The 26,012-nt window shown below is 36.5% G+C and overlaps 1 protein-coding gene across 2 annotated transcripts in view; it reads right to left on the bottom strand.

Annotated features, from left to right (window-relative positions):
* LOC144973256 (homeobox protein Meis1-like) overlaps positions 1 to 26,012 on the bottom strand; it is a 224,562-nt gene that overhangs the window by 73,841 nt on the left and 124,709 nt on the right. For both annotated transcript variants that reach the window (XM_078915489.1, XM_078915500.1), the window contains exon 9: positions 23,069 to 23,204. In XM_078915489.1, coding sequence (XP_078771615.1) covers positions 23,069 to 23,204 — 136 coding nt within the window. The remainder of the gene's footprint in view (positions 1 to 23,068; positions 23,205 to 26,012) is intronic.

Below are 26,012 nucleotides of genomic sequence, written 5' to 3'. Positions count from 1 at the left end.
CTTAACACCAAATGTTTTTTCTTATTATTTTCTTTGAAAATAAAACATGCCTTAAATTCAATCGAATAATGGTGGGCCATAAAATTATATTATTTCGTAGTAAGGTTTTATAATGTAATGTGCTCGGTTTCAGAAACAACAATTACAACAACAACAACAACAACAACAACTACTACTACTACTACTACTACTACTACTACTACTATTAATACCAGCATCATCATCATCATCATCATCATCATCATCATCATCATCATCATCATCATCATCATATCCATCATCATCATCATCAATGCCTTTTTCACCCTGGGTCAGGGTATAGGCCACAGACAAACAGTTTCCATCCTTCTCTATCCCGAGCCAACTTTTTTATCTCATTCCAGGTCTTACCACTTCTCTGTATATCCGCTTCTTTAATTCTTCTCCATGTTAGACTTGAGGTGTTTCTGTCCGGATTGTATCCAGTGGGTTTCGCTTACTCCAAGTATATGCAGCCTGTATCTTCTCATCTCAGTCACAACTTGAGAGCTTTTTCCTGCTTCATACATGGTGCGAACGTTCCACGATGCAATTCGAAGCTGCTTGTTTGGCGAAGACGTCATCGGGTCAGCAGAGTCCTTCCGGCTTTGTCTGTTGTCCTTCATAAATTCTGTAATTCCAGAAACTCTTCGGTCGCCCAAGCTAAAAAAAGGATTTGGTTTGTCTGTCTGTGTTTCTGTAACGGTTTGAGTTTAACGGAAAGGGGTGTTAACCCTTTGCCAACCCCCAACCTGGAGGACCAGGTGGCTCAAAGATGGGGGAATCACACACCATTAGTCGCCTTTTACGACACGCTGGCTTGGCGTTGGGCTATTCTTGACCCTCTCCTCTTTTAAAATCTCTGTTCATTCTATTTATTCCTCATTTACATTTGTCTATTTTCTTGTTATTCGAATTTGTATGTCATGTCAATGAATACCACCGCGTGGAATTTCAATACATGCCCAAAAACCTCCCGAGAATCACACTGATAAATATACGCTATCTAACTCATAGATTTTCAGAATACCTGATGTAATACCAATTATCAATGAACAACACTCGCACATACAATTGGTGATTATATCCTAAGCTTAAAAACAATCCCAGCCACCAATCCAACCTTTCGGGGGGAAATAATAGAGCCGTGTAAATCTGAAAAACCGTTGTAAAAACTGGAATAAGTAGATATATATGCCTCATTATCCATGGCAAAATACGGAGCCGGTGTAGTTATTGTAGGGGGTTGTATACATATTGACGCCTGCATGTTTTGACAGTACCCTCCGCAAAACCAGGGGAATTCAATTTGCCAATCAATCACCGAAAGCGTTCGAAACGAAATTCAGGAAAGACCTCCAAGAAATCGAAGAAGAAGAAAATATTTGTAGGTGTTCGATTATGATTTTTTTTTTTTTTTAAATATTTTGTTTTGGTTTTAACGACTTGCAAAGCCAGAAAAGAGAAATAGTGCACATTATTATATACTGACCGTGTTCTCGTATATTCTGTACATTCTCTATCAGTCATAAAAAAACTTAATATAATTCCTAAAACCATTTTAGTAACTGAGAAAATATTTTCAAAATGACGATAAAAAAAATGAAATCTTAGTTTGGAAACAAAATTATATCAATGTGGTTAAGCTAAGAAAAAATGTTTTAAAATAGTAATAAAACAAAAGAGGGAGTGCTCTCCCCTGCTGCCAATAATTCAGATAAACAAGGGATTTAACCTATACGCCAAGGGAGGCAATAGAAACACACAAGATTCCCTGCACATAGCGCCGCCGGGGACTATAATGAGATATCCCAGACTTAAAAGTAGATATCAAGTTTTATTTTTCCAAGGATTTTTCGTTCTCCACGGGTCTCTCTCTCTCTCTCTCTCTCTCTCTCTCTCTCTCTCTCTCTCTCTCTCTCTCTCTCTCTCTCTCTCTCTCTCTCTCTCTTATCTTTCTTCCATCGCTCTTCAACTCTTGTCTCGCTTTCTACCGCCCTCTCAATCCTCTGTTTAATGTCTTCTTCATCTCTCTCTCTTTTTTTCTCTCTCTCTCTCTCTCACTCTTTCTCTCTCTCTCTCTCTCTCTCTCTCTCTCTCTATCTCTCTCTCTCTCTCTCTATCTATCTATCTATCTCTCTCTCTCTTTCTTTCATTCTTTCTATGTACATATTTCCACCATTCCTCTACATCCCCATAATGCTCTCTCTTCCTATTCATTCCTTCTTCTTCTATCTCTCTTAAAGCTCTTTCAAAGGATGTAACAAAATTAGTAAGCGACTCGGCGCTCATAAAACTCGTCCAAGTGTTTGCCCCAATTATAGAGTGAAGAGAGTGAAAAGCTGGGAGGGCGTCAAGCTGAAATCGATCTCCAAAATCAATCTAATAAAGGCGACACAGAGGGACTGATTCCTCTCCCTATTCAAGACACGGAATTAAGTCAAGTGGCGATATTGGCCCAATCTCACACCTAAATGCTCTTTTTATCTTTATGCTTTTATATCGCTTGTCATACAATCGAACTATCCTCCTCTGAGTTCTCTTTATTGTAATAGAAATAAAATAGACCTTGAAGTCATCATCTATTTTTGGTTTTGTGTTATTTTGCTCAGTTCGATATTAACACGAATTTGGAACATATAGAGTATGCTATAAAATAGCAATTCTTTTATCTACACGACACGAATATTTACCAAACTGTATCGGTTGTTGATTACTGTATTGTTTTGTAATGAATCTCAAATATTGTGTTCTTTGAAAATGAGGTGACATTTTGATTGCTTGTCATTCTTAAACGAACAGATAAGTACTCGAAAGTCTCGTTCAGTCAATAATTATATATATCATATTATATTACATACGTATTTGAGGTGCATAAATAACTTAATCAAAATAATATTATGACCTAGAACGAAGAGTAAGGGTTAAACAAAACAAGGCGGTGAAACAATTCTAACGTTCTGCGTTCTATATTTAGACAACGTTCATTGGTGGTAGACTCGAGTATCAAATGTCCAGTCAACTCGTAAAAACAAGATGTGCACATTGCACTTCTCAAAATCATGTGAACCATAACCGTGACCCTGCAATAAAATAAGACTGCCCGGGTGGCAGCACAGCTCTCATCGCCTCTCCCGCACCCTTTAATTATAACTCAAGACCTTTCTCCACTTTTTATTCCATTATGTTTATATTACTATCACAACTGTCTAGAACTGACCACTACACTAGCCTCTAGTATAATTCGTTATCTACATACACACTATGAACCGAGACCTCCTTTAGCTTTCATTCATAGCTATACAGTGCATGCAGTGCAGTGCAGTTCAATGTAATGCAGTGCACATGCGCAGCATGGCAGGAAATAGGAAGTTCGCATTCTTCACCATTTCTCAGCACTGCACGCCATGAAGAGTACCTTAGACGTGCACCGTATGGGTTTCCAATTAAAAGGCAGTCTTTTGCTCATCCCCACACAACCCGCGCCAAACCTTTTGATGAACCGAACCGAACACGTTAAGGTATTCCCAAATGATGCATACTGTCCACTTCTTGGTCAGTAAGTCAGGACCAGTACACATTCCAGTCTATCCTTCTGTCCATCTCACTTGTTTTGGCTCATCGTAAGAATAAATATAAAGAGTTGCGATCATACGTTGCATATAAGAGATGATTAATAATTAAGTTGTGCATAAGCAATTTAATCTAGCGCAAATAGTCATTCACAGGAGTTAATAACTTTTACAATTCTTATCCTTTCCAATTCATAAACCAGTAACCAATATACATAATGTTTGATTATTTCACCGACTAATACTTATAGAATCACTAGATCCAAACAGTATCCATAACACATTCATAATTCCATCTATTCATCCCAACCCTCGACTAACGAACCATCCATCAATCTTCTTGCCCATCCATCCTTCCATCCATCGATCCACCCAAAAATCAATGTATCACCCACACATCCATACATCCACCAATCCATCCATCTATAAATCCATCCATCCATCCATCCATCCATCCATCCATTGATTCTTCTTCCAAATCTTTCATTCATTCCATAACACTTCAGCAACCATCGCTTCCCCCCTGCCACCTTTCCCTTGATTAAAAGTGGTCCTCTGAGAATTTCCGAGAAGAGTGTTAGAGAAGGAAAAAGGAGAGAGGGAGTGGGGGCGGTAAACGAATGGTTGGATGGATGGATGGATGGATGGATGAATAGATGGATTGATCAAAAATGGGGTGAACTGGTGAGTCAAAAAGGAAATATGAGTGAAAAAAGTGGATGATAAGAGATAAGCTTTCTGATAGATCAATATGGATTTATATTATAATTAATACATCAAACCCTGAAAGTCTTAATAATAAAATACCGTTTCAATTTTTTTTAAATGCCATAATTGGATAAAATGTGAAGACAATAGAAGAACCAAAAACTCGAGTAGGTATCTTTGTAGCTATCCGACCTGTACATTCTTAGATATTTGTCTCTACGAACTAAAAAAGAAATTGCTTTAGTCTTCAATAAGCGTATTCGATTCTTTTTTTTTTTTTTCTCTTTTTTTTTTTACCCATTAACAAATCGCTATTTTGTTCCCGTGGACGTAAAGTGTTTCTTTTTAGAGCTCCATGCGTTCAGAGGGCAAAAGCAACGGGTGTCAACAGCGTTGAAAATTGAAAAGAATAGAACTATCAGGATGTCTGCTCCAATGTCCAACTTGGAGCCATTTTGTACCCAGTATTCTTGTGTCCTCTTGTGAATTTCTAAAGTTTGAATTCCATCTCGACCGGCCACGCACGACGGACTTTGAGTCAAGTAGGCTTCTTTGTGTTCTATTCTTAAAGCCTGCACTCTTCAATGTAAAGAGATACAAAAAGGTCTTTATGAGTTCTCTTGCCTTTCCCCTCCCACTAGATGCTTCCTGTTATTGTACAGAATATATTGTGAAAGACGGCTACAGGTGTATGGAATAATATAATTTTTATAATATATAATTCTCAAAGAAAATACAGTGAACGTTGTTTATTTATTTTATTTTATTTTTACTTTAAAGAACAAACTAAATATTTCATTAAAGTTCTTTTAAGTCAATCCCTCTTTTATTACGTTTTAATTCCATTGAACTGACTTTTGTGAAGAAAGTGCGCTATTAAAATGTATATTATTATTATTATTATTATTATTATTATTATTATTATTATTATTATTATTATATAGTAGTAGTATTATAGTAGTAGTATAGTAGTTTAGTAGTAGTAGTAGTATAGTAGTAGTAGTATATATGTATGTATTATTATTATTATTATTATTATTATTATTATTATATATTATCATTATTTATCATTATCATTATATTATAATTATATATATTATTATTATTATTATTATTTTATTATTATTATTATATTATTATCATCATCATTACTATTATTATTATCAACATCATCATAATTAAACATTACAATGGATCATTTCAGCAGTATGTGAGCAATTTTCAGTTTATCAACAAGATTGGTAATAATCATACACCAACTTCACACAATCCCTCAACTATGTAGCATGGGAAACACTCAGCCAGTAGAGACGTTCTCATTGTTTTTATCTGCAGAAAATAGTTTATATCTAGGAGATACACCCCATCTGGGAAGAACCAGACCCAAGACCAAGAACTGAGTTAGTAAGAGTGATCTGTTCTTTCCCGTTAATTTCTTATTTTTTCATCCCTTTTTTTTTCAGATCCTCTCTTCGTCTCATTAGCCCTGCATCACGCCATAAACAAATCAGATAGGCCTGCAGTTTGTTTAACTCTATGACTGGGCCAGACCTCCTGTTAATGTTGCTTTAGAGAGAGTGTGCGAGCAGCTTGGAGCATTCTAATCCTAGCCGAAGCAGGTAGATTGTGCTGACAGGATGAAAGCTGTTTTATTTGATGTTGAGACAGCTTGGCTTTGTCAGATACAGTGTATATATTATTATCATGCCGATATATCCATGCTGCGTTAGGTTATAATATCATATACGTAGATTTTCGCCGGGCTGGAAGCTCTGGCTGTTATTGTTGAGCAGATCGTGTCGTTGCCGAGTGGATGTGTGAGGTTTATCATGTAATCTTAATCTGTTGAAAACCATAATGTACTCATCTAGATTTCAATCGGCTGTCGTAAGATAGGATAACCCTGTCGTCATTTTGGGTTTATTACTCAAATTTTGAACGTGGGTTTTGCATGGTGCCATTTGTACATTGGAATCGGATGAATCTAAAGAATGAAATTCTATTTCCTATGATATATTCTATTTCGGAGGGCATGTTTGACTATCGATTTTCTAGATTTGAACTGGATGTGATCTTATTGAAGTCCGGTACTTATGAGTAACAACTAACTGACTACTCAAAGTTTCGAGACTATATAGTTGAGGAATGTCCTTGATGAGAATAAGTATTTCTAATATACTGATACAGTCTAGTTTGTATCAATTCTCTGTTTGCTGACTCGGTATCTTCGTCTCATAAAAAACGCAATTCTATCGATGAAAAGCAAAATAGCATTAGATTACGTGGAGTCAATAAATATTAGGAGGTCCCCAGTGACTTTAAATATGGTGGGCTTAGTCTTGAAGAAATGACTAATTATATCCCACCATTCACTTCACATCGAAAATACAGAGTGAGTTTTTCCCAATTTTGAATATCCGGAGATGCACGGAGTAACCCGACAATAACGAAGTACCTTTCAGCAGGAAGTACGAGTGGCCACTGCAAGAGTCCTTCCGTTTCATACCCAGAACTCTCGCTCGATTAGTAATAAAATGGCGGGAGCCTGATAAAGAAGAGAGCATTGTCTTAATAGCAAAGACTTACTAGTCCAAGTAATAAAATACATCCTCAATTTGTAATGTCACGGAGAGCGCAACGAATTAAAGATGGTTTGATGCTATATGTTGCTCCAAATCTCTTCATTAACTGATAGATAACATCAACACTGTTTTTGACACTTGGAAGAAACTTAGTTATACTCGTGACTACAACATCCCATGTTAAAATGACAATTCTGATTTTAAAAGAATGTAATAATCTTAATTTTCATTACAAAAGTTAAGTAGTGAAAATCTTTAGAATTGCACAAGAAAAAAAGCAAGTTCATTGTTTTCATTATTGTCTTGAAATATAAAGCATGATAGGTAATAGAATAGTTTAAAATGCTATTTAAAGGAGAGGGGTAATGTTGATCACGTCTGTGTCTCCCATGGGTAAATTCATCTAAAATACATATGATTACAGTAGGTATAGAACGTACTGATCATGGTAAAACTGTAAAAACGTGTTCCATCAAAGTGAATGCTTATTTATAGAAGTCTAAATGTTAATTTTCTGCAATGCCGATATCAAACAAAAAGTCAGATGTGCATTCCAAAAGGAAATTAATTTTAGAAAAACAAAACAAAAAGAAATAGTTTAGCGAAAGTCACGAGGTGCTGAAATCCGCATCGCCCTTTACCCGATCTGCGATACCTAGACAAGAAAAAAAAACATGGCCATGAATTTTACTCCAAAGTTAATTGAAATAAACAACAGGACAAGACGCTACTTATGAGATTGTGTTAGATTTACTGCCAGAACAGCCATGTGTTTTTTTACTGCTTCAAACTTCAAGCATTTCCCTACTAAGTTCAAAAGAAGACAAAGGGGGACAAACTGTCTTATTTGGAAGACAGTGGGTTCTCAATTTACGTTTGATCAAGACTTTCTAGAACAATGTTTTCATTATAATATTGTGTAGATGAGAAAGGGAAAACCTTGATGAAAGGGATTATAATCAAAATCTAACCAAGGCTTTGTGTAGAATCATAAATCTGCGTTTTCAAAGCTGGAGGTGTGGAAGGCATAGATATGTTTTCATATCATGTTTGCATTTTGGATTTCATGTCATACAAAACTTGCACTCTCTTATTAAACAAGTGCTCGTTTATAGTTTGTATATTTATGTAAATAATATTACTTGAGAATCAATTATACAATTTTAAAATAAGATACAATCCATAGTCTCCTCAGATTTGTTTCTTATGGTTTGCGTTTTCGCAGTCTTCATACATAAGATGAGAACTGCATTTTGGGATATTAATATCAATTCGAAGCATACGGAAAATAGCAATGAACTTGATGACAATCTAAATTATGTTTCCTTTAGCTCTCTGCTGTATTAGAGTAACAGGTAATCTATCTGAAACTGGGTACCACTGGAGCGGAAGTAACACGGTCACTAACAACGCTAACAACTTCCTGCAAAATGGTAAACGTTTTCTTTCGGACTTCATTGTAAAGGTTACGGTCCGCGGAATACACCCACCCCTTTCCACTGTGCAGTTTTCAATAGGAGACTGTGCAAAGGGTTCTTGACAGGAGCCCGCCCCATTAGGTACATTGTTGTTTTCCAACAGGACTGCCCTGCCCACCGACGCATTAATTCCGCTACTTTTTTCCAACTCCGACTCGCTGCCGTTCAAGAGGAGATGTTTTGCTTTTCTAACATTGATCTCCCGATCTCTCTCCTTCTTTGCTGATCCGACCTCGAAGGCAACTGGAAGCAACAGACGGACATGAAGGACAATCCGTTACCATTAAGAAAAATGGTTTAAAATAACGGACCCGGCATGCTGTTTTGACTACTGAGGTCAGTGTCCGCAAGTATGTAATGTATGTTAAAGTAAGCTGAATAGATTCAATGAGTAGTGAGGTGACAATTTGCTTTGAGGTTGGCAGAATTCATGTTTCGCATATACAAATAAAGAAAATAATTTCTTTTGAAATCCAAACTTTGAAAGGGTCAAATGAATTAAGAGACAAAAATGTATAAGTACCCATGACTTGAGAAGATAATAATATGAAATGCATTGTAGTGTGTCCAGTTTTCAAAACAAACATTGAACTCTTACGAATAGGAAATATTTTCTCCGCAAAATTAAACACAGTGTATGGTTCAATAATGAAATGAGCATAACTCGATAAATACTGGAAAATTCGGCCAAATGCCATGTCAGTCGTAAACTGTGGCGGCAGCACCGACTACGGTGACAGCAACGTAGGCTAAGCTTTCTGCAGTCAATTTCACTGTATGTCGCCGGCCGGATTAGCGTATCGAAATGAGCAGGGGACGGGGTTTCATTAGGCGGAATGATCGGGTACGGATCAGGGCCTTCACTGGGGACATGCTGACGACAACGTCCGACGTAAGGACAAGAAGTACTGCTAGTTACTGTATATAAACACGATATTTGAAATATTAACACCAAGAGGCGTACGAAATGTATATTCTTATGAGCCCTGAATTTTTGTTTTTGTTTTTGTTTTTTTTCCTTCTTCGCCCTGCCTCACCACGCAGGGAATCTGAAGTCTCGGGCCCTCGGGTCTTCCCAGACGGAAAAGCTGGCGACCGACTGTCGGGGTCAAATCGTCAGACCGAGGTAACGAGTCTGCGACAGAGCTTAAGGGTTATGTAGCTAGGGTTATGAATCGAACTGACTGCTTAGCAGTGCCAGTGTTCGATGCACTGATCGTCGCCATAGATCGGTTACCTGGGCAAACAACACAACCAGGCCGGTAAAGGGGCCGTGGCAGTTTGATAAGCTGATCTAATAATACGAGCTGGCTAATACCCGGCGGGACACTGATAAGGGTAGAAGAGACGGGAAAGAGAAAGCGGGAGGTTGGTTCTAGGGTCGGGACAAAGAGCGGAAATAGGACGTCTTGTTGTCTGCTTATCAAGTGAAAATTTTACTTATCAAAAGCTGAGTAAACTTATCGGAGTGAGAAATAAATGTTGAAAATAGAAAGGGAAGAGGGAGAGAGAGAGAGAGAGAGAGAGAGAGAGAGAGAGAGAGAGAGAGAGAGAGAGGGAGATGCATGTGAGTGTGTGTGTGTGTGTGTGTGTGTGCGCGTGTGTTTGCTGTATTTGTTTAATTGTGTGTATATTTTGGCTGGGTGATGATGATGATGATGACATTGTCAGAAATCGCTCATGTCTTGCTAGTTTACAAGGAATTATTGAATTTTATGAGAGCGACTTGGAAAACACAAATAATGACGGTCGAGGGTTGTCTGTCTATGCATTGCCAGATTTGTGAAGAGAACATTCGCAATTTTCTGAGAGCTTTCAACACGTTGCTAGGTGACACTTCTTCACCTGTTGTCCAGGCCAGCACGAAGGGGAGTTAACCAGGTGCCCAAATAATATCAACTTCCCATGCTACCGATAGATTGTCGATGGTAGCCGATGAGGAAATGTCAGTCTTTAGAGGTAAAAGTTCACAATGTTGAAATCTGGCACATCCAATTGAATATAACAGTGAAGAGAAAATACTTATCACGAGTAAATGCCCAATGTGAACCACGATAGTACACCATGTCTCATAATAAACTGAACATGATATATACATAATATGTGCGTTGACAGATATTACTCGGCAAAATCTTTAGTAGACAGTTTTTTGTTTATATATTGAGTACCACCCAAATTAGTAGTTTAAATGTTTAAAAGCAAAATAAGCCATTAACTAAACTTTCTTTATTATGATTATCCTTGTTTTCAGTTCTATTTATCAAAACAACAAAGAGTTACCGAGCATATCAAGTTAAGAAATAAAGATTATTTTTCTTTCTTGCATTGTTTGGCACCTTTCACGCACACTTGTTCACTTCTTTATCTAGTTACCGAACACATTTATTGTTATAAATGTTACAATAATAGAGCTAATATTTATTAACTGTAATCAGTTTATAATCAGTTAACTATAACTGTCGTACTCTGAAAAGTCACGTATTTAAAATTTTGGCCTTCAAATATCGATCGATTTATATGACCCTCATCTTGACAAAACTCTCAAACCTAGGATCTCGCGATTTCCCAGTTTTGAGAGTTTTTTTTTTTTTGTTTTTTTTTTTGTTGTCAAAATGAGGGCCATTTAAATCGATCGATATTCGAAAGACGAGTTTTCTGACTAAACTTTTAAATATGTGTATATTCGAAGTACCTCAGATAACTCATTTAATGTCTTAAACTAGTTTTTGGTAGCACGACGCTATAATGTCAAAGCACTGAAATGTAACCTCATCGGTCAAGAAACATCAAAATGACAAGAACCATAACACAAGTCGTCTCCAGCTCGACAGGCTATTTACAAACAAACGACAAATCTTCAAGTACAATAGAGTTGAACAGAGTAAATATTTTGTGTATATCGGTGTGAAAACAAACTATACGTTGGTGTCAGTTTGTCAGTTTGGCAGTCGCTCTCGAGTTTGATCCTTTCATTACAAGGCATCGGTACAAATGAAGACAGTGATGAACTGTCATGAAGTACAGCTGATATATTTTAAAATGCCACGGACATATATTTGGCATTTAAATATATCATTGTTACAACAATCATTGTTGTCATAATATAATTTGAAATTAGAATTCGTTGTGCTAATCTGAAAGAAATTCGATATTTTCTGTAGGAGTTGAAAACTATGAAAGCAAGGAGTGCCTGATCTTACTTTGGGTGAAAGATACTAAAAGGCATTGGGTCATTGAGATCTAACATTGGTTAGTGGGTTCCGACGAAACTACGGTTTTCCTCTTGAACACGTCAACCAACAATCGCCCTAAGCGCTATAGGAAAATGATATTTGCGGAAAAACAAAAATAATATACTCATATATATATCTCTACCTTTTATACTTGTAATTTTGGGTAAAAATGCAATCTTGTTTTTCTTTTGATTAGATACTTTCATTCCTTCAAATATCGTAAGTTTTTCCTTTGCAGTGCATTAACAATGACATTATATCTAGAAACTGAGATCAGACAATGTGTCTTGTGAAGCTATAGATTAATAAAATGATGTTTTCCGGGGGAAGAAAAATAAATAAAATTGCCCATCATAGCATGAGACAAACTTAAGTATAAGCGATGTAACAGATAATTTTTTCCAACGATATTATGGTTTAAACTTAATACCAAGGAGATTTAACTTGAGCCCGCCAACCCACGGTGTGTTATCAGTGTCTTCGATGTTTTTATCGTTAGGTAAACCAATAATGGCCGTTTAAAATACAGGTGTATCTACAAGATAGTCGGGCTAAATGCTTGGCGTGATCCGTGATCAGTGGTTCCATCATGCGAACAGACGGAGGAATAGATAGATGGATGGATGAGTGACTCAAAAGAAAGAAGCACCCAGGGAGTCGTAGGTAACAGTGAGCAGTATCATCCCAACACGTGCGTGCGGTGCTAACTCACTCATGGATCGCACACATGCTCACAACATGCCAGAGATAACCATATGCACTCACCAAAGAATTTCACCTAAGTCTATCATTGTATCCGTCCACCTTAGCCCCGTCCTCTCATTGATACAACATGTACCTATCTGTGTAATCCACTTTCTGTTTTACTTATAATATTATGTTTCTATACTTTTGCTAGTTATGTTTCTTTTTCTATCGAATTCCTATACCCACTGATTTCATTCACTTGTTTTCCCACATTATCTGAGACACAAAAAGGTCAACTTATGGATGGAATTGGATGAATTATCTTGCCAAAAGCCGAGGAAAACGTTTGACTTTTAATGTGTAACGATTAATAACCACAAGAACTTGTATGATTTTGGATGAATAACATTCGTATTTATTAGTGGATGAGTTATTCTTGATATGCGTAAAGATCTACGTTCATTCTATTTCATATTATCTTAATGTTGAATTTACTTTTCATCTCTTGTTTCATTCCGTCACAATACGATTTGAGGTGATCGTTTACGCTCGTTCTCCTATTTCATTCATTCATTCATTCATTCATTCATTCATTCATTCATTCATTCATTCATTTATTTATTTATTCATTCATTCAGTCATTCAAAAATACATCTCTTCATTCGGCCACTCTTTCATCATATTACTATTTGACTCACCATTTATTTTTCATTCATTCATTCATCCCTCAATTCATTTATTCATTTATTCGTTTATCCATTCATCTATTTATCCATTAATTCATTTATTTGTTTTAAATGATTCATTCATTCATTCATTCATTCATGTATTAATTCTTTCATGCACTATACGTCCATTCATTTCTCTCACCCCCATCAACTCTACAGGAGGCAAGAAAATAAATCTTCTTAGTTCTTGCTCTGCAGGGAAAACAAAATGAGTGAGATCGAGCGGCCTGGCTATCCCCTTTCTTATCAATCCATCCACCCATTTATCGTTCTATTATTCCACTCATTTATTCTTTCTCTCATCGTCGAGAAGGAAAATAAAACACAATAAGAGCATTAAGGAATTTATCTCAATTGCACCAAGTGCATCTCCAACGTGAGGATAATGATTGGAGAACAATCCCAAAATGACAATGAACTTATTAGCCGTATAATCGCAATCTTCTACGTGCCAATACGGACATTGAGGTCACTGGAGTTCAGTACGTTGTTTTTAAATTAAATACAGAAATAGTATAACGCGTTCCCAGGGTTTAACCATGTTCAATGCGCTTCACAATGCTTACTTTCATTTGCTACTCCGTTATACCAGCATGCCATTTCCATAATTTATTACAATGCAAGTCGTTTGTTGACCCTCATCTTGTCAAGAAGTCTTAAACCTGGGACTTCAAGGAAGTTGTGCATTTCATAATATATATTTCCGTCTGAAGCAAAAGATTCTGTCAGTCAATTCAGACAGGGTGATAGTGTGAGGCTGACAGCTCAGTCGATAGGCAGGCAATATGTCACAATCTCACCATAACCACTAATCACAAACTATTGATTTGACATTAGAGTACTTCCAACTTACGCCTTTACCTACTACTCTATCGTAAACTGATAAAATGTCATTGACCAGAAAATGTTTGCTCCAAATATCAATCGGTTAAAATGACCCTACAGCTCGTCAAACATTCTTAGAATATACGATACGTGAATAGAAATTTAATTTTTGTTTTGTATTGTTTTTTGTTTTTTGTTGTTTTTTTTTTTTTTTTTTTTGTTTTTTTTTTTTTGACTAGTTGAGATGATTTTAATTGATCGACGAATGAATGGAGTAAAACATTTCTGATTAAATAAGAAAAAGAGCGTTTTATCAATGTATGACATCACTTTTTTTCCTTACTCTAAAAAGAAAGAAAAACAAAAAAAAAAAACACGTTTTTATTTTTTTTTAAAATAAAAATTGGTTAGCAAAACCATCCTTCAAATATCGATCGACTAAAATGTCCTTCAGCTTGCCAAAAGCTTTCAAACCTGCGAGTGAGATTTCAGTCCCATGTTGGAGAGTTTTGACAAGACAGATGTCATTTTAATCGTCCGATATTTAAAAGACTAGTTTTCTGGCCAAACTTTTTGGACGTGTTGTTGTTATAGAGTACGCCATCAGTGCTGCTGTCCCGATCACCTAATCTAACACACTGCGTTGATATTCAAGATGAAATACTACTCGTATATTACACAACAAAAATCAATTATTCTCGAACATAAAATTAACACCGCAATATAACGACATGCATGTTAATTACTAGCTTCTACAGTTTCTCAAGTCTGAAACAAAAACTTATGTTAATTAATATGACATCATTGCGTTATAGAGAAAAGAAAGACACAACACCGGACCATACGGACTCAACTCCTATGTTACCTGAACACAAAATATCGCATCCAATTTTTGTGCAACCAGTTTTGAAACAGTAGGTAGACCGTCTAAAATATTAGACTGATCTTTTTCTTCAGTCTTGGCTAAACTGTTTACCTCCCGAGACCATTCGATAACGATAATTCCCAACTTGCTAAAAAATAGTCTTAAACCCGAGATTTTTGAAAACTGAGATTTCTTTCTTCGAGTCATGTTTGTGTGATGATGTTTGGGTAGAGGGAGTGAAAGAGAAAAGTAATATGAACTAACGATTATGCATAACAATAATTTTAAGAGAAGAAAAAAAAAAAAAGAAAATCATGCTAGGTGGATGTAGTTAGACCATAAATTTTGCTATGCTTATGAGATACGTTTGCATGATAACAATTCATTTGTTGAGTTAATCCCTATCTGATAGATCTTTCATAAAGATAAACAAGTTATTGATCTAATTAAATTCCAAATGGATTTATAATGGAGATAACTATCATCATAATCGTCATAACTAAAAAAAAAATGTAAAAAAAAAAAGTTATGAGACGTGTTTGGTTGCAATGAAAATATAAATCGTTATTCTGGTATTGTAGGGAAATTAAAATCAAATTAATAAATCCATGACAGATGGGACATGTTTTAATAATAGTTGTATAGATCGTCATGCAGGGCGGACATGATAAAGATCGCTATTTACGAGGGCTCTTTCATAATTAACCGAAAAATGCCTGTAAAATCCGCGTTTTTTATGCTATCAACAAAATTCTTGCACGTGTTCATACCTTGACTCGTCCTTCATTTCTCTACGTAACAGCCAAGTCTGTCGACACACTTCTGCCAACGCCGCACCATGGAATAGATACCCTCTCGGAAGAAATTTCCGTCAAGGTTTTGTAGCCATTTCCACACATGGTCAACAAGCTCTTCATCGACATCAAAGCGCTTTCCTGCCAGCTCGCGTTTCAGTGGCCCAAAGAGGTGATAATCAGATGGTGCGAGGTCTGGACTGTGTGGTGGGTGTGGCAAAATCTCCCATCCATATTTCTCTAGCCAACCTTGCGTCACTCGTGCTGTGTGGGGTGTAGCGTTGTCGTGTTGCAAAATGACCCTGTTGGTCAACTGCCCTGGGCGCTTTCTGCGAATGGCCTCCCTAAGCTTGTCAAGAGTTTGGCAGTACCCTGCAGCATTGATTGTTTCTCCAGGTTGTAAGGTTTCGAACAGAATAACACCACGACTGTCCCAGAAAATAGTTCCCATTATTTTCTTTGCTGACCGCATGACTTTGAATTTCTTCGCGACAGATGAGGATGGATGTTTCCATGTCATCGAATCTTGCTTTGTTTCTGGGGTGCAATGGTGCAACCAAGTCTCATCACCGGTGACTATGCTGTCAAGAAAAGTCACATCGTACCCTAGAAAGTCTCCGCCGGCGTTGGCAGTATGCCCGTGAACCCTGCATGAGCTCTTGCTTCTTCTCAAAAGTTCCCTGCAGATGTCCAATCTTTGTTCTTTATGATTGTCTGTCAATTGCTTAGGAACCCATCTTGCGCTGACTTTTCTGTAGCCAAGTTCATCAAATACAATTCTATGGGCAGAAGTTTCCGAAATTTTAAGACTGCTTGCGATTTCATGAAGTTTCAACCTCCTGTCTTGACGAATAAGCTCATCAACTCGCTTCACATTGTCTTCTGACGTCGCAGTTATCGAACGCCCTCTCCCTTCCCTGTCTGTCAAGTCGGAATGGCCGGCTTCAAACAAATGACACCAGTGATAGACTTGTGTACGGCTTATAACATGCTCACCATAATATACACTCTGAAGTTCTTTATGAATTTCGGTAGGATTCAGACTTTTGGCATTCAAAAAACGTATGACAGCTCTGATTTCCTCCTTTGACCAAGTTTCAAGGTGGGCCGCCATCTTTAAAATCGTCTAGAAATTCATTGTGCAAAATGATGCACTTCATAATTTGTGGAATATTTGTAAGGAAATAAGAAATATCATGTCGTTTACAGAATTTAAAAATCTCCACTGGTTGCTGAGCAATGGGCATTTTTCGGTTATTTCTGAAAGAGCCCTCGTAGAATGGGTTAAAATGGCATGAACGTTAAATCTCACAATCCCGGGGACACGACACGGTGGAATTTATATTGGTGGAATCAAAATGACGAAATATAATATGTGTCTCAAAACAGTATGACCACTATCGTCCTTGCTTTGATGAAGTAAAAAATAAAACTTCTGGACATATTAACTTCCGCCTCCTTCTCTCTCTCTCTCTCTCTCTCTCTCTCTCTCTCTCTCTCTCTCTCTCTCTCTCTCTCTGTGTGTGTGTGTGTGTGTGTATGTATCCCTCTCTCTTTCTCTCTCTCTCTATCTATCTATCAATAATCTATATATATATATATTTATCTTATTATTATCTATCTACCTGTTTGTCTATCACTCTTACACGTACACACCACTCTCTTATCCCATTCTTATCTCTCTCTCCCCTCTCTCTCTCTCTCTCTCTCTCTCTCTCTCTCTCTCTGATCTTCCATTTCTCTCCCCTCTCAATCGCTCTCTCAATCTCTCGCTCTCTCTCTCTCTCACACACACACACATACACACATACAGAGAGAGAGAGAGAGATAGAGAGAGAGAGAGAGACAAAGACAATCTATTGCCATCATGAGCAAACTCACACACACACACACACACACACATACACACACGCGCGCGCGCGCGCGCGCGCACTATATCAAAAGTCTGCTTCTCAAAATTGAACACATAATATTTAATGAAGCATTTATTTTGTTATGAAAAAGAAGATGCATGTCCCACTATAATATACCAGATTACATTTTGTACTTCACGACAAAACCATGATGGAACCAGCAATTAGAAATTTAACGCCACTACCAACATTATAATATCTACAAATACACATCTGTGACCATCATCATCATCATCATCCTCCTCCTCATCATCATCATCATTATCATCATAAACCGTCGTCGCCGTTATCGGCGTTGTCATCGTCATCGCCATCATCATCATCATCATCATCATCATCATCATCATCATCATCATCATCATCATCATCATCATAATCATTTGTATTTTTATTTTTCAAATGGTCGAATTCTCCTAAACTAAGCCTGAAATAACTGGTGAAAAGGAATGGAGCTAGATGGCGGGAGCAGATAGCGAATAACGAAATAACGAAATACGAAATATGATCCGGGCAACCATAGAAAAGAAGAAATTATAGAAATGAGATTCAAGATGGAATAATGGATAAAAGAGGATCTTGATGATGGAAAAACACAGGAGACGAAAGGAAGAAAACATAAATGAAAAGCAAAAGAAAACGTGAAAGAAAAGAGAAAGAGAAAGAAAAAATACAAGCCTCCAAAAAAAACATTTTCACGGAAATTCGACACAACCGCCGTCGCAGTTTTGACTTCGCCGCTTGCAAACAGTAGACATCGAGGGCTGCTATACCCGTCAGCCGCCACGAGTCATTGCGTCTCGTAGGGAAAGCCAGGGGCCCGGGATGCTGTTAGATGCTCCGAAAAGGCCCCCTACTGGCCTTAAAACAATTTGTGGCTACCCTTTCGTCTAGCCCTAACAACCTAAACCGACTCCACCCCGTCAGATATCGTTTATTTCTAAATTGTAGTTGGATTAGAACTGAGCAAAGAAGCATAAATTGACTGTACGTACAAGACTAAGGAGGGTGAAAATGCAAAAGACAGATCTGCATCATGAACGATGTCTGACTGTTATTATAGCGTACGCTGTATGTGCGCTCATGGGGGTTGTAAAATTATAACAATTTAAAGTAATGTAGCTTTTTGTATTTCAACCAATGGGTTTTACTATAGAAATATACAAATCGCAAAAGCGTAAAAAAGATTTTGAAAAGACGTACTGAAGGTATTATTGCATCTTGAACTTTGGGCGGAACAACAAATCTTTATTTTTGGTCTCTTTGAAATGACGAAATATTGTGATCAAAATTAAATTCAAACACTGAGTCTTCGGTCGATCTGAAAGATTTGCTGTTTTTATTGGTTTTGAAGTCGAATAGAAAACGATATTTGAATTGCGCAATCCAATGCTTTCTGTGTACTCTAATTTAAGTTTTAAATAAAGACAATTGAATTGTAAGCATTCTTCTCATAGATATTTAAAATAGAATCATAATGTTGTAAAACTATATCTAACTTTGAAAATAAAACTCTTGATTTGCTGCGTTTGAATAGAATAGGAAGAATAGATTTGAAAAAGGTAAAACAATAAAACAATAAAACTTTCGCACCATTTCATCTCACCCTTGTCCGTTGTTCTTTCAACTACCCTATAACATAGATGTTCCCTCGGTTTCTTTTAAATCAATCAACAGTTTCTATTTCTTGGTAGTCGGGTCTGCCATTCCGATGGTCTGATGGCATTTTTGGACAAACATTCACTAACCGTAACTTTGTCTGGCTGGCCAACGAGCCGTGGGTTTTATAAGTATTATTTGTATTATTATTATTGGCGTTGCTGTTGTTATGAGAATCGTAAAGATAAAAGCATTTGCAATGTCTTTATTTCTTTCAGCTGATGATGAAGAATTTATGAAAGATGTACGTATTTGGAAACAGTACCTGTTGTTTATTTTCAATATTAGTTCCTTTGTAATTTGTTACAAGTCAGTGATATTAATTTTGCCGGATAAAATGATTTGAATATTTAAATGATATTAGTTTACTTACACGAGTTTATTCAAATTTCTAGCGACTGATATGTAATCATAACATTGTGTGATTCGTCGATATTGTAAATCCGGAGACTAAATTTACAAAACATTATTTATCTTTGGGTGTTTATTTATAGAATTTATACAGAATCGAGAATTCATGACAATATAAAATTTGATTGTCTTATATTATTACAATCAATTAACTTAATTAAACAGGGAAAGAATTGTTGACCTACAAAATATAAAAATCATTTACGTCACAGATGACTTTGACTTGTACTAAATGGTATTTTTTAATAAGTTAAATTATATTAAATCAAAATCATTCAGTCAATCGGTCTATAGTATAGTAATAGTAATAGTTCATAATGTGATAAAATACAGTTGACATCCATCTATGGTGTATGGTATTCTTGCCATTTCTAACACAGCCACTCAGATGTAATGGTAAAATTTTTGTGTTCACTTTCAGTTTTACACCTGAGAGAAAACGTATTTTTAATAAGACGAAATTAAATGAGGAAGCACGGGGAATCTCCTCGCGGCCGCCAAACAATTTTTTTTTTTAAACGACCTGTCTTTAAAGTCACGAAATCTTATAATCTTAAAATCAACAAGTCTTGTGAAAACAATACTTTATTATTTTCAAATCTGGATACTCCTATAGACCAGAGTCAATCTCTGATAATAAAAGCCTCAATGGAAAAAGCGAATATGAGATTTTGGTGGGGTTTAGGAGAGTGAAAATATTAGAGTAAGATAAACAATATTCGAGATAGAAGCGACGCCAGAGGTCTTCGGTCTCAGTCTGGCTCTAAACCTAATCTCTTCCCCTCCACCCCCAACCCCTCTTTCTTCTCCTTTTGCTTACCGTTTCTTCAGACAACCCGACTGTACCTTCTAGATTGTTTTGAAAATTTATTCCTAATCTTAGTAATTGTCTCTGACTTTCAGGAGTATATGGAAAGTATTAAGAAAGGTAGAAAAAAAAGTTCCTTTATTCAAAACTGACAGATGTAACTTTAAAAAAGAAAGAAATGTGTATTTTAGGTTGGAACTTCAGCTCCATCCTTGTATTGAAGAGTGAAATGAATTTTAAAATTTTTGGTTTTGCTGTTCTGGTGTTGTTGTTTTGTTTTCTTTTCTGATTTTATTTAAAACTTGCTTTATTATTTGTTTGTTTGCTTGGTTTGTTTTGTTTTGGTTTGTTTGTTTGTTTTTTGTTTTGTTTTTTATTTTTGGTTTTTGGAGTGGGTTGAGTTATTTGTTGTTATTGTTCTTCTTCTTCCTGTTGTTTTTATTGTGCTTTTTTGTTTGTTTGTTTTTCCCCCCATCAATTCCATGTTTCTTTGAATTCCCTAGTTCTTCTCCTCAGATCATAATAAAGACCATCATCGTCATCACCTTCATCATCATTACCATCCAACGAAAGAAATAAAAGTAAGTATGAACGTCAGGGTTGGTAACGGTCTCGTCGACTGATGTAAAGAACAGAAGATGTTGTTAGAATGATTTAAACTAGGAATTTCCTCGACATTCCGTGGCATGCGAGGCCGAATAGTTCTCCGGCGAAGACAGGCGCCTGGAATGAAACCCTACTCTTTCCTTTATTATCAATAGGAACGCAAGCGCCGCCGCTTTTGACGAAGCAGTCGTTGCATCCGGAGCCTCAATTTCTTATTTATTAACTTTGCTTAATTGTTCCCCGTTTCACGCATGGTGCAATTCCGCGACGTTATTGTGGATCTTGTCATATCTTACATGGTTGGAGAGATTGGGGGGTATATGAGATGTATTTGTATTTCTCTTAACGACAATCAGCTGTGTGTCTATTCTACTGTGTGGGTATGGAGGGGGAGATAGCGTTTTCTGTGAACTTGGGATATAGGTAGGTAGATAGATAGATAGATAGATAGATAGATAGATAGATAGATAGATAGATAGATAGATAGATAGATAGATAGATAGATAGATAAAAATTTGGATCAACAGACAAGCGAACATACATATATAAAAACATACAAACACAGGTTGAAGCAAGAGGGGGGGGGGGTGAGGAAGAGGTCCGAGAATGTGGAGGAGAAAAAAAAACAAATAAAGAAAAGACCATAGATAAGTGGATAAATAAATGGATAGATACATAGATAAGTAAATAAAGTTGAATGGAAAGAAAAGAGGGTTAGAGAGAGAGACAGAGATAGAGAGAGAGAAGGAGAGAGAGAGAGAGAGAGAGAGAGAGAGAGAGAGAGAGAGAGTGGTGGAAGGGGGAGAAGACACGCTTCTTGTCTCTCCAGACTTTTAGTACACAAAAATAAATAAATAACATGAAAACCATATCCGAACTGAGCCATGAGTTGGAAGGGATAAAATCATGATTTTGTACGATTTTTTTTTTTTCGTTTTGAAATAGTATGCCTCAATATTGCTTTGTATATATTTATTCAATTATTGATTAATTCATTCATTTATTCATTATATCGTTCGTTCATTCACTCATCCATTCATTTACAATACTATTTTCAGATCGCGCGGATAGAGTTGTGAGTTTTAAGTAGAAAGTCAAAGGACAACACACATTTAATGTGACAATCCCTTTGGCAGAAAACACGAAACTGGAAAGAAGAAAAAAAAAGAAAAAGAAAAATAAGGTTTTACACTTGAGTGAAAACCATGGAAAATGGGGCTCTTATGTTTTCAAAAATGATATCGGAGTCATCCCATTGATTGTACAGACAGTCGATATTCTATTATCGTCATCATTATCATTGAAATAATCGCTGTTGTGGGAATTATCAAGCCAAATCTCAATGGTGCTTGACGCCACGATGTTTTGAATACGATTTACAAAAAAATAAATTGGTGGCGGCGGCGACAAGATTTTAAAATTCGATTCAGATGAGACATCTAAACGTTCTGGCTTTTGTGTCGGATTGTCGGTGATATGGTTCTGATGTTACGGAGACACAATGGTATACAAAGTCATTTGTCAAATTACGATTTACAATGTGTGTTGGTTTTAGATATAATCCATGGGTGGGGGGGGGGGGGGGGTAAAGTTGTAGTGATTGGAATAAATGATTTTTGACGTACGGTTATGTTTTATTTGACATTATTGTTGTTAATAGTATATTATTATTCTGTTTCGATAATTATGCTGAGAATATCTATAAAATTGTACATTATACAATGCATTCGTCACAGTTTACTCTGTGTGTGACATGATATATACAAGCGCCATAAATTTGCAATACCTGTTTGTTCATTTTTTTGTTTCGACAAAATTGGATGATTTTAGCATAAATAACATTTTTGGGGGGTTTGAGGGATTTGTTGTTTTCTCTCTCTATTTCATTAACAAAGAAGTGACAAAATGAAGAAGTAACCCGGAAGTAGTTGAGTGAAATGATTGCTATTGAAAAGCAACGATGAAATAGAAGGGAAAAAAAGGAAAGAAAGACAGAAAGAAACCATAAAGAATACGGAGAGCGGTCAATTTTTTAAAAACATGATTATCAATGTGTAATTTGCAAATTAATTTTTCTTTTAGTTTAAAACGACCAATGAGTCAACCCAATCACTTTCAGAACAGGTTATAATAATGGTTTTAATGAGCGGAAATAGGATGATATATGGTTTGTTATTGTCTTACCTGATTCACTGTTATTTTCCGCATTGTGCGATGAGTTGTTATTGTTGGTCTGACTAGCAGGTACAGGAGTATCTCCTGACCTCGACGATTGTGTGTCGTCTTGTTGAGTAAAACTGGCGTTGTGAGAAGGGGGTCGCTGGAATGAAATAGATAAATAATGGAATTAAATATAAATAAATCAACAGATTAATAAAACAAAAGAAATACACTTAATTTTATAAAGTAAAGACAGGCATGATATTTTTTATGTTTATTGTTACAAACACCCTTTCTATGCGATGTAATAATCTTATAACAACAAACGCAGACCGACGGGCTAGAGCATAAGCATCGAATAAATTAGTAAGTATAACAACAAGGGGCGGAGGGATGGCTCGTATGTGTTTTTGTTGTTCCTTTTTGTTTTTTTTAAATAAATGACAAACGACGTAACTGTGGTTTAGAGTCAAGTGCGGCTATGTGGTCTAGTGGTATGACACTCGCTTTCAGATCGGAATGTCCTGGGTTCGAGCCTCACTCGGGGCATTGTTGAGTCCTTGGAAAAAGGCTCTTTACTCACATTCTCTCACCGTACTCAGGTGTAAAAATGAGTACCTGGCCGTTAACAGCGTTGTCTCTGTCGGGAAAAAAATGTTATATCGCCTAACAGGAGTCATGTCTCGATCTACATGTTACGTGGTGGTGTTGGTCAGGGACCCTTTGTAAAGCGTTTGAGCACGTTTATTGGATATTGCGCTATATAAAAGCTCAGGCTCAATTAGAATAATTTTTGTCTATTTTATTTTCTTCTTACACGGCAGTTCATACCAATGCGTCTAAGGAAAAGCTGAATGAATATAGTTGGAACTTAATAAGTGGTTATTTATAATGTCAAAACTAAACGAGAGAATCTATAATATCATCATATTATATTGGATAAGAATGGAATTTGGCATCAATTTTATGGTTCTCGCTGTCCAGAGAGGAGAGGAAAGAAGAATAAAAAAAGAAAAAGAAAGATAAAATGTGTCTCTTAGTGGCATGGGTTATTTCAAACGTCAGAGAATCGTTTGTTTGGAGTGTCCCTAATACAATAATTCTACTCAAAACCTTTGTCTGTTTTAGTTTAGATAGACCCTTAGACTCAATTGTTATGAAGAACCCATACAAAAAGAAGTAAACACTTTGGTTCCAGTCTAACTATTAATTTTCGGACACAAGCTGTCTAATAAAACCGAATATCTAAACACATAATAACAATTCTAACCCCCCTTATTAATAGAAACAGGGGGGCGAGAGTTAAAATTGGTACCGGAAAAATGAACGAAACCCGAAACAATGGAGTAAGAGAGAATCTCAATATTTGATAATGGTCATCAAAACGGTTTCTCTACTGTTTAGCAAGGGGGAGAAGAGAATAAATCACCACAAAAGATGTGACAAAATGGGGCTACAAAACTGTCAAATTCATTCGCAGCTTTCTCACCGTCCTGGACGGCTTTCAATTGGGGAAATGTCATATCAAGCCGCCGTTTCAGAGGGTCTGATTGACAGCAGAAAGCGAAATTCGACCTGACACTCCCGAAAAAATCCTTGAGCGAAGGTTTGAGAGGAAGAATATTTCGTGGAGAGGCCATCCGCCATAAACGAAAATGTATGAAGAGTGAATTTAAAGAGGAGAGAGAGAGAGAGAGAGAGAGAGAGAGAGAGAGAGAGAGAGAGAGAGAGAGAGAGAGAGAGAGAGCAAACTATAACGTAAAATATTTTAACAAAAACAAAATGAAACAATAGAAAAGAAAACAAAATGGAGGAGGAAGACCATAATAAGACAAGAAAGGTAGAGAGAGGGAGCGAAACAATGTTATGAGGGGCTGTTATTCTTCTACCTCTTTAAAAAATTGACCCTTTCCTTCAATCTTATCAACTTATGAACCTCCCTACATTATGTATGCTATCCATTAAAGACTCTTCAGTTAATTGCCAACTTGTTCAATGATATAGTGCAGCCCATCACTTTTATCCCATACAGACCCTCCCCTTCCCTGAACCTATGGAGTGGGGGGGGGGGGCGCTCGAATTTCAAAAATACATAACAAAAACACATTATTCGAGAAAAGGAATAAAAGAGAGGAGCAAAGAGAGAAAACCATAGCTATTTGGTTGTCTCCGCCAACTCAGCCTACTCCATCTCCTAATCTTTCCTCGTCATCAACTTTCTACTCCTCTTCTTCATCATCATCTTTAACGGAAACAACAGCATCCCAAACAACAACATTACATTCGCCACAAGCAAAAATCAACACCTAGAAATGACAAAATAACCACATCACATTCGTTCTTCATTAACATAGTTCGCAAAATGCATGCATGTCGTGATCATTTTTTATAAAATCTTGTAAAGAGAACGGAAGCAAAAGAGAGAAAGAGGGACGAAACGTTTCCATCTCATGGAATTTCTTAAAAGGCTCGAAGAATTCTGATTTTTACTTTCTTCTTTTCCACCATTTCCATTTTCTCTGATTCCATTATGCCTTGATGCCTTGGCAATGAGGATTGCCAGGCGGGCAAGTCTATAGGAAATGAAGTGGAATCGACTGGGTTTATTGCAGTTGAACGTGTGCTTCGTATTATTTTTTATATTGCAGTGTCCTCACCAATGCAACCTCTTTTCTTTTTTTAGAAATCTATAGGGTCAGAAATATTTTTCCAGACTGTCAATAAAGTGGAAAATTTGAACAAATAAAACATTATATTATCAGAAACACAATGTTAATGTTAGAAACATTTTAAAAGAGATATGACTTATTTATCAACAAATTGTGTGCTGTCAAGAGAACAAATGTTAGAAGTATCTACTTTGAAAGTTGAAGAACATTTCGATACAAAAATATATTGTCTGGGGGGGGGGGATGTTGAGGGAAGTAACCGGAACTTCTACAATGCAGCCTCTAAAAATAGTTAATGA

The sequence above is a fragment of the Berghia stephanieae genome, chromosome 1 (genome assembly GCF_034508935.2).
Source record: "Berghia stephanieae isolate SIO BIC M18660-M18661 chromosome 1, UCSD_Bste_1.3, whole genome shotgun sequence".
Taxonomy (NCBI): Eukaryota; Metazoa; Mollusca; class Gastropoda; order Nudibranchia; family Aeolidiidae; genus Berghia; species Berghia stephanieae.
This window is presented reverse-complemented; position numbering and strand designations above follow the sequence as displayed.